This window comes from Ornithodoros turicata, chromosome 3, assembly GCF_037126465.1.
Source record: "Ornithodoros turicata isolate Travis chromosome 3, ASM3712646v1, whole genome shotgun sequence".
In the NCBI taxonomy this organism is placed as follows: domain Eukaryota; kingdom Metazoa; phylum Arthropoda; class Arachnida; order Ixodida; family Argasidae; genus Ornithodoros; species Ornithodoros turicata.
In genome coordinates, this window is record NC_088203.1 from 41,064,883 (window position 1) to 41,078,664 (window position 13,782).

Here is a 13,782-nt window from a genome sequence, read left to right on the forward strand (position 1 = left end):
CCTCTTTGATGATCACCTGCACCTACTATATTGAAACATGCCATCTACAACATGGTCACATCAATTTTAAAAAGTTGTTTTCATTACGTGATGTTGTGAATACTTGAAGCCATTATGTCTTCAATTTAATGCATGTTCCTTTGTCTTTAGCAGTGTCAAACTCGCCATCCGCAGCCAGTGAAGCTGTTCTGGTGTACGTGGGACTACACCAAGGCTTCTGTTACAGACTTTTTCCCTTTTAATCAGTGTATGCTTTTATAGCAGGAAGGTATTTCCATAACTGTCAAATAACAAAGATAACAAAATAAAATTTGTAATTAATTCCGTTCTGTAGCCATAAGTCTTCTTTGCAACAGAACACACAAATATGTGAGCATATAGAGACTTCAAGGCATACGTAAAATGGGAAGTATGTCTTGTTTGAATAGTATGTAGTATTTTTTGAATAGTTCGGCTGCTGCTGCATGCAAATCTGCATCTCTCAGTCAGCTGGACTCATGCAGTTTCACTTTGTCAGAACTGCTTGGTCCATGGCCAAATCAAGCCCACAACGCTCTGTGCTAAAAGCACTTCTAAACTCCTTGGACACCGTAGTACGTCAGCCCTTACTCTGAGGTAATTCATTATTGAATTTCATCACATTACCACAAAGGGGTAGGACATCAACCCTGGCATTGAAACTCTCCAATCATTAAAAATGGCAAAAATTCCGTTGCAGGGAAACACTCAAAAGACAGCATAAGACGCAGACGCTTTATTTTCCAACTTTAGTCACTCATATCTCCAACTAGCAAGTCATCATTAAAATAAAGTTGTTGCTCATGGGGATGTTCGGTTTGTATCGGGGGTGCTGTGAAGGCACACCCTAACATTTCACTCTTGCTGGTCACAGAAAATAATGCTACCTGATCAATACTTCACAATGAAGAAAGCAATGTCATAGTTTCCACTAGTCCTTGAAACCCTTGACTACACTGAAAATAACTTTTTGAAGGCTATGAAAACTGTAATTTTCCCACAGTCCCTGAAAACCTTTGAATTTGCATATTTTTCTTATTCCCACGGATTTGCAGTGCAAACTCTACATCTCCGACATGTGAACGATGACTCGAAAACACAAGAATTAGCGCTCATTGTAATAACAACAACTTCATTGCGAAATGATGAATGGGGAGTTTCATCGCCAAGGGCGATACTCTACCCCATTGCTGGTGGTGATGCAGGGAATGAAATAATGAGCCCCTTCACAATAAGGATCGAAGTCCCATAGTATCCAGAAAGGTGAAGAGAACTTTGAGGGCACAGCGTTGCTAGGCTGGATGTGGCCGGGGACCAAACAATTTTGAGAGAGAGAGGGGAGGGGGGGCAAGTGTCCAGCTAGTGACTAGACCTGGAGAGTGTGGTTCAGGAAGCTTGGTAGTGTGGGCAATGAAGAAGAATGTGCTCGAGATCTTCAACACCATCGCAGTGACAGCATTGGGGAGAGTCAACTTGTCTCAGGCGGTAACACCACTGCGCTGTAAAAGCAACATCGAGGCACATTCGATGAACTACTGCGGCATCTTGACGAGAGGTATGTTGAGGCATGCGGAAAGCGAGCGCTGGATCAACTCTGCTCAGCATGACTGGGGGAAGAATGTCAGCTGTCCATCGGCGGGAAGCCAGGGAGGTCACGAGGCATCAAAGTACGGAACGACAATCTCCTCTCAGCAGCGCAATACGCGTCCGTCTCGGAGACGAGAGAGCTGCTTCTGCCACACTGTCAGCCAGTTCATTCCCTTCGACACCGCAGTGGGCTGGAACCCATTGGAAAACCAGCCTCTATATTTATAAAATCAACGATGTGCAGCATAAAGAAAGGTATGGCATAGAGTTCCGCAGCTGTGGATGAGCTCATTCTAATAAGAATGAGTAGTGGAAACAAGAAGTATGACGAATAAATGACACCCTTCATTGTATTAATTTGCTTCCTTTCTTTCCTATGATCTTTAACATTAAGAGATCCTCAATCATCGATGAAAGATGAAAGACTCTGAAAAGGTTAGCCAGCTGTAGGACTCGAACCCACATCTTCCGGATTACCGGTCCAGGGCTCTACCAATTGAGCTAAGTTAACACGCCTCCCCAGCGACTTCCAGGGTGCGTCATCTGAAGGGACAAACCAGTCACTCTGTCTCACTCATCCTCCTTTCACTCTTACATTTTTGCTCACTCATACACACATTCATACAGCGGGGTCGACGCAAGCGGCAACTGTTGAACTTGAGACAACTGATGTTCTGAGGCTGGAACAACATAGAAGTATGTATGTATTTGTCCCTTCTATGTTGTTCCAGCCTCAGAACATCAGTTGTCTCATCCTCAATCATGTTTGTGATCACTATTTATGCTAGGGACCCCTGGCAAGGGGTATTAGATAATGAAGAGGACTGGAAAGGTGCGGTACCAGCTACTTCATTGAATGCAGCACCAGTGGCGTAGCCACGGGGGGGCCAGGGGGGGCTCGAGCCCCCCCTACCTGCCACGGACCGACCCACACAAATCGTGCAAATCCGAGAACATAATATATGTGTGTGTGTGTGGGGGGGGGGCACCAGTGTGACTATCGCGAAAGTTCTTGCAGTTCATGGCGTCTATCTAAGAAGCACTCTTGAATGGTTTTCAAAGTATGAGCTTTTCAAAATACTTCCAATCTCGTGACGCCACCTCATTGGTCACGACAGCCTATACATTTAATCGTACTGTGAACGTCTAAATGAACTATTTTCGTTAATTTTTTCAATCTACAGTTTGCAGTGTGCACAAGTATGTGTGTGTTGTCGACACAGGGTCAGCGGGGGGGGGGGAGTATCCGTATCGAGCCCCCCCTACCTTGGACGTCTGGCTACGCCACTGTGCAGCACTCCCCATGCACCTATTCTGTCGTGTGATGACTCTAGCTTATAAATATTTTTGTGAAATACGGATGGCCATAATACTTAGACCCCTGGCAGAACGACGGTTGAGCCTTGAAAGGTCCTTGAAACACACTTGAATTGTTTATCCAAAATTGTTTGGGAACTGCATTTTCTTCTGAGTAATATTTATCTGACTTGCGGAAGAACATGTGGAAACTAGGTCTGTACTTTTATGCACTGTGCACAGCCTTCTTCTGATGCCCTTGTATGTTACAAAAACTCAGTCTGCAAAATAGAAAGCCTCATTATTCAGCTCATAACTCCTCAGCTAAATGGTTTCTTCAGCGGCGTAGAAAGTACAACGTGACAAGCAGATGGGTGATTCCAAATCACTGACTCAGGTGAAATCCTCCACCCTCTACATTGTACATGCATAGGTTTTTTAAAACAAACTGTGCCATGGTATATGGAATTTGAGACGTTTTATGACGTGTTTGGAGATGAATGATGAAAGGCTGATGAGGCTTTATATGTATTTGTCCTTTCTATGTGTTCCAGTCTCAGAACGCCAATTGACATCATGTTTTGAGAGTCCCGTTGTAATTTTTCTCAACTCTATTTTGTAATCAAACTTTTCTACACTAGTTATTATGCCATAACCTTCACACTGTATTGGTCTGTAGTTACTGTCAACAACAGGTCTGTATCACCTTGTGCCATATAGAACTAATGCATAAGTAACATAGATGATCCGTATGAGCTTGTAGGAGTGTGCATGAGTTTGTGGGATGCCATCTTCACTACATTCCACATACCTATAATTCAGACATAGTTCACATAACTTTAATAAATAAATTACCCGCAGCGACAACATCTCGGCGACAGACATGGCTCTTACACGGATGATGAAGTCAACGTAATTTCTTGGAGATGCGAGGATATGCAGTGACGGTAAAAATGGATGCAACGCGACGTAAACCAAACTGTACACCACTCCTAGAATGAACACATGGCACTGCTTTGACAGCGACAAAGCAATACCCCAATACATATATTTTAACTCAAGAGCAGCAAAATAAAATACGCGCAGTACTAATCAACACAAGCAGTCAACCGTAGCACGTCGAAATATGAGAGCCGTCGAAAAGGCTAGGCAACACAGGTTTCCTCTTGTCTGGTTAATCCTTAACTTAAAAACCCGAGACTAGGCGACAAACCAAACGACAAACGACAATACATGAAACGTATTCGATTAACACGTGGCTCAGGTGCCATACACGCCCACAGAAAACAGTTCGCACTAAGTAGGCGCGCTCAAGGCACGAGAGATCGAAGGGTTCCGCGACTTGACACTAGGACTGGAACTCCTGCAAAGTCTGCAGCCAGTTGTCGTGCATGGGGCCGGCCGTTCCGTTCGAATAAAACGCCAATGAGCTTGAGAAAGGAGGCACTACGTAGAGGCAGGATTACATTAGAAGCGCTGCCGCCGAGCAGCATTAATTTTGTTGTGTCCTGATTCAATCTGCCACTTCTGCACCCCTGATCTATACAAATAAGTCTTACTCAGTATTCTTGTAATTAAACAGGTATGACCTCGTATATAGCTCCCCCTACACTCCGCATGGTGAAGGTATTACATTTACATGTGGCCAAGAATGCATTACATATGGTTGTAGAGGTCTTGAGCTTGATGGTCCCTTTTGCACTCCATAACATAACACAAGTGAGAAACACAGAGCCGAACACGAGTAAAGAAGGCCGGCATTGGGGATGATAAACAAGTGTCAAAGAAAAAGGCTGAAATAAGGCACGTGCCGTCGGGAAAGGGATTGGTTGTCCCTGATCAGTTCACCGACCGTCACACAATTTATTCGAAATATTGACGTAGAGTTTGCCATCATTTATATGGGTGATATGTGACATTTAGGGGCTGCCGTTTTGGAACACTTTATTTTTCACAAAGGGGTATACATATTTCATGTCAAGGAAATTTATTTTGAGGTAACTTCACCTCAGAGCTACAAAGCAAAACACAAAGCAGCAAAAGCATACTTTTCGTCACAAAGTACTGAGGGGAGTGCAGCTTTCAACCACGAATTTAGTAAACGTATTAGTTATAAGTAGTTCTTGGGTTCAGAACTCTTTCTTTGTCTCATCCTCCATCATTTGGGAGACTCTTAGATGTTCCTCTATTTTTTTAAGAAACATAGACATACATTAGAAAAGCAAAATTATATAAAGCTTTGAACGTTCAGCGCATACAGCATATATCATGCGCTATGCAGGAAATCAGCAGTAATTAATGCATGATGTACCTGTACATAAATATAGATCTGGTACAGTATATCTCAACCGGATTTACGCGAGCGTTTCCTGAGGTTCAGCGGACAGGATACTATTCAACACAGCGAGTGCAGCTACCGCCTACATGGCGGGATCGCTGTCGGACAGCCTCATTATCTGACTATGATCGACGTTTTTTCCTTGGCATTAGGCTCGAGATCGTAGGATGAGGTTTCCGTGGTAGAGCCAGCAGCTGTGGTCTTCATCGGTTGGCTCCACTCGCAACGGCTCCCGACAATTTCGCCTCACCACTTTTTTACTCTTGTGTTTCGAAAGGGGTACATGCACAGTCGGAGATACTTCGGAGTTACACTCCTGCGCACATGAACTTGGGACTTACAAGCATCAGTGGCAAACTACAATGCGCTATCTGCGGGGAAGTATCGTGAAATAATAGACCTCTTTCTGTTTGTAGAGAAATGACGTCATAGTGTTCGACAGCTCCGCCAATTTGGTAGATTTCAACTACGCTGGAAGCTAGGGGCGAACAAGGTCGTGCCCGAAAGCCACGGTCTTGAGGGGATTACGATGGTCCCTGAAAGGAACGCGACCTTCGGTCCTACTTTTCTTTCAATAGGAGGCAGCGAACAAGTGCCCATCCGTGGAACCCAGCCCTCCCCTTCCGATTTGTTTCCGTTTCTGTCTGTCTACCAACATCATGATGACGTTTCTCGGGAGATCTATTGAATGAATCCGGTGAACTGTAAAGCGGCGTCTTGCAACAAAGCAATAAAGAATTAAATAAGTTATAACTAACTCCGTAGTTAAGTAATCAGTCGCACAGAAAAACAATTTGCTACTTGTACGACAGGAAGTTAGCCTCACCTGTTTCTATACGCTGTAACCCCAGTGTAATAGGTTCCTTGAGGTCGTGCTGGCACGATCATGGGTTCCCCCGAACAACATAAGTTGAGAGCCACAGGTATAGAAAATTCGTTTTACTGTTTCGTGTGGCAGAGATTTCCATAAAGATTACCGTGGTCAACTGCAATCGATGCGATGAAGAAAAGCAAGCACCTCTCTCTCTCACACACTATTTCAAGAACATCCTGAGGCGTCGACATGTGTTTCCGCTGACGCCGCCGCGACTAATGGTGATGAGAGCGCTGCAGTTGCAGTGTCGATAACGACGTCGGCGAGATTTTAGCGGTGGTACTGCCCCTTGCATGCCTAATAATGTTGATGAGTAATTGAACTATTTTTATAATCAAACTATTTAAAGCGTATTCGTGTACTGCTTCGTGGAAAAAGTTAGAAGGCTTACAATCGCAAACTCTAATGAATATCCTCTAGACCAAGGGAGTGTTTTAAGATGCAGAAAAAATGAAAACTTTCTGTGAGTCTTTTCTTTTTAATTGTAAGGAGCCGAGGTGATTTAGTACTGTATTAAAGATGAAGCCATGTACCCCTTTCCTGCTGCAAATCGGGTAGCAGTCAGCGTAAGTGAGTGCTTGCGAGTCTGACCATGTTCGACTAAGCGTCCCCTGACTACTCTGTGCGTTCTCATGCTACACTCCTAAAAATGAACTTCACCGCATAGCACGCTCCTAGCCAAACATAATCGCAAATGATATCGTTATCTGCCCTGGTTCGTTAAAAACGGGAGGCGTACGCCTTTTTTGTGACAATTATGAACCGCATAAGTGTCACAAAAAAGGCGTACGCCTCCCGTTTTTAACAAATCAGGGCAGATAACGATATCATTCGAGATAATGGTTGGCTAGGAACGTGTTATGAGGTGAAGATCATTTTTAAGAGTGTACGCATAACAACATCGTGCGATTTTCCGTACTGTGATTGAAAACAATTTGAACATCTGATTATCTTCGTGAAAAAAGAAAACAGCGTACAAAGCCCAGCCGCGAACACAAACTCTTCCACATCGTCATGCGACGCTACTTCCCATTAGTCTGACGCGATATGATACCTCGCTACACTAGCCACACAAACAGACGCAGTTCAGTGATCAATGTTCACACATCCCTATCTACGGAGTTCTGAAATTCTGTTCTAGCCTCCTCCAGCAGCTTCGTGTCTCGCATCACCCGAATAGCCGTGAGTGCGAGCGCCTTGGCCACCGTTCTTGTCAAGGGCTGAGACTCATCCGCTCCAGCGGCCTGCTGGAAGTCCCTGGTGTGGTTACCACCGACCGAGTTGAGCCTGAAAGTCGGATGGATGCAGGGAACGGTGTGCGATACGTTACCCGCATCGGTAGATGCTCCCGTGGTTAGAAGAAGGCCAGGATCAGGGTCTTCGAAGCTTACACCTGCGGGGACATTGAACGCTGTTTCAGAGTACAAAATGTAGTTATTAAAAACAATGACGTCTTATGTCTATTGAATAAATTCTTCCAAAGGTATTTAAATCACCTACAGCTTGTATACGCAGTAATGTCCAGCATGCAGTAATATATTGCAGTGTACTGCGATACTGAACGTCAGCGGGCTGCCTCTTACGCTCACTGTGGAAATGCCAGGCGCACTTCCGTGCGCCTTTTGTCTGCAGTTTCTGCAATAGTATTTCTGCAATGAGCGTATTCTTCCAGCTATTATCGGAGCTAATTCTAAGCATTCTAATTGTAGCTGTTTTCTTCTTTCAGATCCGATTAACACCGCGAGGCGACTGTGGCTATGAGTGCGGTGTGCAGATGCTGGCAGAGGACAGGGGTGGGAGAGGGAGGTCTCGTATACCTTCTAGTCTGACCTCGTTTGGAGCAGTTGAATTCGCGTTCTAACTGCTACCACGATCGGACAGACAGCAATAGGGAGGCAAACATGCCTGTGGGAAGTCGCATATACAGGGTGTTTTTTTTATTTTTATTCGTCACATATTCTTTTAAAACGTTGTGAGAGCAGTATTGATACTGTTCCTGCAGGTGTGTTACAATGCCAAGTGGGCATTCTCTTGAAGAGAATATGTAAGTAATAGATGTCTAATTACCTAAATTTCATTCACGAAGATTTTTGAAAGACAGGAAAGCTTTCAACGACGATTGTCTCGCATTCTGCTGCCTCGCTTACGCCCAAAACTCAGAAATCCTTTTGCCCAAAAGCGTTGCCGTCACCCACACTGTTAAGTGCAGCTCCGCTGCTGTTCCGAAAGTATGAAGACGTTGTGATATTCAGAACCGTGGTCCCAAGTTCAATCATAAACGCACATTGCTTTCCAAATTTCCATACTCCTTCGTGAGAAATTTGAGAAAAACTACCGGGCGGCGGTTCCACTTGTGACGTCATACTTGGAACTGCGCGGATTGGATAGCCACACCTAGCCAGCTCTGCCTGGCAACCAGTTTGTGTTTACACTCCGTCATGGCCGCTGTATCGTGCTGAAATAGCTGTCACGAGCTATCAGGGACCACCGCACCGTTTTATCACGTTTCTTATAAGAAATACTTCGTCTTCGAGCACGTACTCGTTCTCGTTCTCAATAGCTTTGGTGGTGCTTTCTGCACGCGCAGCAAGTCCGCGCATAGTGCGCTGCCAAAGCTATTGAGAATGCGTACGAGTACGTCACACGTTAGGTGTTAGTCTTGTTTTGGTAGCATGAAGCACAGTGCGGGCACAGAATGTCCGCTCACGACGGCCGTCGTTGCACAACGAGGCCATCCTATAAGGCTTGTTAAAGAAGACCGGCAAAACTATCTTTGAGGCTATTAACGACAGCAATATCACGGAACACACCCAAAACATTCACCTTCGCCCATAGATCTCCGCCATCGCATCGACGATTTGGCTTTAGCCAAGCCACGAGTGTGGCTAAGCCAGGACGAAGCCGGGATTGGTCAGGGTTTGCCGACCACAGGACCGCCGTGCCAGGGAAATTTAAAAAATTGTTTTCTTAAAAACTACAAACAAATGGGTGAAAATTTTTCACATGTATGCTCCCCGTGCGGAAACGAACGCACAGCCCAAGCATAGCTCCATTCTGTCGCAGTCGAAAATCGGCGGAGCTGAGCTTTAAAACAGAACTTCAGCACACAGCACGCTCCTAGCCAATAATCATTCCTGATGATATCAGTCCCTGTCCCGATTTGTTGAAAATGGAAGAAGGCTCCATATCTTGGACACATTATGCATGTTCCAGATAGGCGCCTCCCCATATTTTGGTCAAATGTGGTCTGACCGACCTTACGTGTCTTTGGCGTTGACGCTTCGACGAACTGTGGTGTTGGCAGCTTGGGAAGGTCTAGAATCCTTATATGCTGCTGCGAAGTATTTCTTGATGTGTTGACATCACGGCTAGGGTTCGATATAAGGCCACAGAATTCGTTGAGAGGTACTCGGGGATGAGCTCCAGGCAGTAATCGCACGTCGCTGTCTCAGTCTCAATTTAGTCATCATGTATGATAGCTGCGATTTGATGACCCACATCAGTGAGCAGGGATGACTTAGTGAGGTGAGTTTGAAACTGATTTCTGTCCTGGATGGAGCTGTTCGTCGAAGTGATGTCATTATGATATTCATCATCTTCTGGGAGGTATCCGGGTTCGAATCCCGGTGCCAGCTGTGCTGCCTGGGGGTTTTCTTGAGTTTTCCTCAGACGCTTTCAGACATATGTCGGCACAGTTTCCTTAGAAGTCGGTCCAGGACGCCCATTGCCCCAGGGCGTCAGTCGTGACGTTGCCCACCACTGTGAGGCCGACAACGGCGAGTCCTTTCACCATCACCACCATCATCGTCTGAACGCATGAACGAATAGGAGAACGTAGCGTCTGGAGTTGTTCCATGTTAATGAAAGTTCCAGTTAATAAATTAGTCGTGTTCCTGCAGTTGTTTCGTCGTAGATAGGGAACGCGAGGCCTCCGTCCCGCAGCTATATTGCAAGCTCGTACTCGGCCAGCTCTGCCAGGAAAACGTGGTACAAGCGGAGCCAGGTGGCCCTTGATTTAGAGGATGACGCAAAGAGCACCAGATCACCTATAGCTACAATGCGGGATGAAGTGCACTGTAGACGATGAGCTGAAGCCAGGTGCACAATGTACTCGCACTGCCATTTAGACCATAAATCGTCCAAGATGGAGCATCTAGCAAATGAGATCGACTACCGGGGGCTTTTCGATTCTGTGCCTATTTCTGTGTCTGTGTCTCTCGATTTTTCGCGAAAGCCCTCATTAACGAATTTTAGTTCATGTAGGTAGTCATGAATGAGGTGAACGGACCCATTCACCACAATAGTGCCACAGGCTACTCATTGCGTGCAGTGTTGCAGAAGGACACTCACTTACTTAGTGTCATTGTAGACATTGAACATTCGACATTTTTATAGTGTGCAATGCCTTGTGGTTGGGGGCTGTATGTGGTAGCGCTGGTGTATGATAGTGCTGGAAGAAGGAGGAAGAGAAGCTGCCGGGACAGTTCCTTGCAGGTGCTACTTGAGGAAATGTGCAGCTCAAGCTCCAGCTAAAGCATCGCTACCGCATCTTCCGGTCGTCCTCCGTCGGTGGAGCCATCCATCGGACACGGATCCAGCCTCTGCGGTACCCGGTCTGGTTGGGGGACGTCCCTGGCATCCCATAACATCCAGGCAGTAAAATCACGCTCTAAACACTCGTTTGTGCTTACGCCCCAATGTTTCCCACCCTGCTCCCCACACCAGGGGTGGGCCAGCTGATTTCAGGAAGAAAAAAAAAGATCCATAGGGAAAGAAAATCCACTAGCGGATCTTGAGGAGGGAAATATATGCTGGAGAAACTGTCTTCAGCCAATGTTGATGGCAGTCTTGACATTTGCAACGGAGTGTGGTTCGACAATAACTTCTCACCTGGAACGGGATCAGTCGCTACCAACCAAACGTTTGATGGCGGTCGAGGTCCCATGCATTGGCGCCACACCAATTTTCTTGGCGGTGTCAGTGCAGCAAATACGTTTGCCGAATAAGTCATACCAGTTGATACATGATTCAGATACCCTTTGCCAACATTCTGTTGAAGCCTAACCAGTCTATGTCTGGTGGATGCTGTCCATCCCGTTTGAAACCATTAAAAATAACCTTTCAAAAGTAAACGCGTAAGTACCCACTGTTAGAATATACGCCTAGAAAATCTCCCAGAATATACGCCTAGAAATCAACGCACAAAAAGAATCGCCGAAATATCCCCGTTTAAATAAAAACGCTAAGGAATCCACCGTTAAGAATATATCGTTAAAAATAAACCGTTTCAGAATCCCCCCAAATCCACCCTATTGTTGCTATAATGGGGGGTCCCCGAAATCCACCATTAAGAATAAACGTTTAAGAATAAAACATTCAAGAATAATCTGCTTGAATAATCTGCTTAAATAATACACGGTTAAAAATATATCTCCTAAAATAAACCGCTTACTATCCCCGCTTAGAGATCACCGTTTAATAATCCACCATTAAAAATAAACTGTTTCAAAATCCCCTCACCATCTAGCACGGAGGCGGACTGATTGCAATTTACGCCGGGTTATATCATATGTTATGTTAGGTTAGTTTAGTTTGGTTTCGGTTAGTTTGGGATAGTTTAGGCTAGTTTGGTCCTGTGAGGTTAGGTTAAGCCCCTTGCTTGTAGTTCACCTTGATTTGGGCCATACCACATGACTCTAACAACTGTAGGGTGGATTTGGGGGGATTCTGAAACGATTTATTTTTAACGTATATTCTTAACCGTGGATTCCTTAGCGTTTATTTTTAAACGTATATTCTGGGAGATATATTTTTAACAGTGGGTACTTACGCGTTTATTTTTGAAAGATTATTTTTAATGGTTTCCAACGGGGCCTAACCGAGTCCAAAATAAACTAACCTAACATAACCTGATCTAACCCGGCGCAAATTGCAATCGGTCCGCCTCCGTGCTACTAGACTAAACTATCCCAAACTAACCGAGTCCAAAATAAACTAACCTAACATAACCTGATCTAACCTCGCGCAAACTGCAATCAGTCCGCCTCCGTGCTAGATGGTGAGGGGATTTTGAAACAGTTTATTTTTAATGGTGAATTCTTAAACGGTGATCTCTAAGCGGGGACAGTAAGCGGTTTATTTTAGGAGAGGTATTTTTAATCGCGTATTTTTTAAGCGGATTATTCTTGAATGTTTTATTCTTAAGCGTTTATTCTTAATGGTGGATTTCGGGGACCCCCGTCCAGCGTGCAGTAGATCAGAATACTGGACGTTTTGTTGCCACGTCATGAGGGTTTTCTTCGCCCCTGTCATTCGAGGTTAGAATATCGGTGTCGTTGTTCCACGGTACGCTGGGACCTGCAGAAGCTATTGGGTGGTCATGGTTATCGGTGTTCGGTATCGAGATTCTGCAATAGTTTGACGTCATCCGGTGGGGGGTACTGTTCGCGGTCTGCTTTCTTTTCACTACAGATGTCAGTGTTGTTGAAATTCACATCATAATGCATCGAGTCGTTTTGCATTATCTTGTAGTGTTTGACTTACATGCAGTGCTTCGTTGCGGTCGCAGTAGGCTTTGTGCATGCTGTTTCCGGAAGAGTAGGGACGTTGTAGTGCGTTAGCGTCGATTGATGTGTCCGCCGGATCATTCAGTGGTTTCGGCCGCTGAGTAACTTGTGTCTCTGGATGTTCGATCACGGTAGTGTGTGTGGAAATATTCTGACGCCACACGGTCATAGCTGCGGAGTAAGCACTATTCGTTCTTGTAGCCGCCGCATCTGACCTCCCGAATATCTTTTCTTGGAACGTTCTAGTTTCAACTCGATGTTGGTATTCCCCTTGCTGCATGTATTCGCCTTCAAATTCATCTTCGGTAGGTAGGAGCTCCATCTGCTTGTCAATTTCTGTTAACATGGCATGAAGACTTGTGAGACGCTCCAGACGCTCTTCAAATTTCCACAGCTCCTGTTTATCGCCGTTTATGCATCGTTTGATGTCATTTAGCACGGATGATACCTGTGAGCGCAGAACCTTTCTCTTGATTAGAAGTCGAGGTTTCTCCATGTTAGTGAAAAGCTTCGGTCGTCTGTCGCTCAATGTGCTGCAGACTTCCTTTCCGATCCAGTCAGTTCGATGTATCCTGGTTTGTTGAAGACAAGACAGGACAGTGAGAGGGGTGAGCTGTTTACTGGTAAGAAGGGAACCATAAGGGAATGACCTGAGAATATGGGATCGCGGGAGAGGGGGTCTGGAACGTCGTCGTATTCGTTAACGCGGAGCGTGGAAATAGTCAACAGCCTCCAGCCAACCCAGCGCATCCGCAACGAGCTCTTCAAGGCCTCATCACATTCTTAGCAGCAAAAGGGATCCTGCGTGAACTCTGAACATTCAACAGCATTCACCATCTTCTCCCCGTCAACCAATGGATAGGGTGTCGCCTCAGCACAAAACATCCCACTACATCATCATCACTTAAGTATTCGTTGTTGTTGTCGTTCCTTATTTCATGAATTCTTCACAATCGATAGCTTTAGAATAAGCAAATAATAATAATAAGTAATAATACCCTTAATATGTAAACTGCAAGGAAGATTTTATAAAAAAATATGTCGCTAATACTGCCAACCAGCCATCTGCTGGTTCCCTGTCCGAATGACAATCCGTGAGGTCA

General features: G+C 45.2%; 1 protein-coding gene across 2 annotated transcripts in view; it reads right to left on the bottom strand.

The window, feature by feature from the left end:
* Positions 1–6,922: 6,922 nt before the first annotated feature.
* The window catches only part of LOC135388435 (xaa-Arg dipeptidase-like), an 89,493-nt gene continuing 82,633 nt past the window's right edge, over positions 6,923–13,782 (bottom strand). For both annotated transcript variants that reach the window (XM_064617998.1, XM_064617999.1), the window contains exon 7: positions 6,923–7,506. In XM_064617998.1, the coding sequence (XP_064474068.1) occupies positions 7,214–7,506 (293 nt within the window). In that variant the 3' untranslated portion in view covers positions 6,923–7,213. The remainder of the gene's footprint in view (positions 7,507–13,782) is intronic.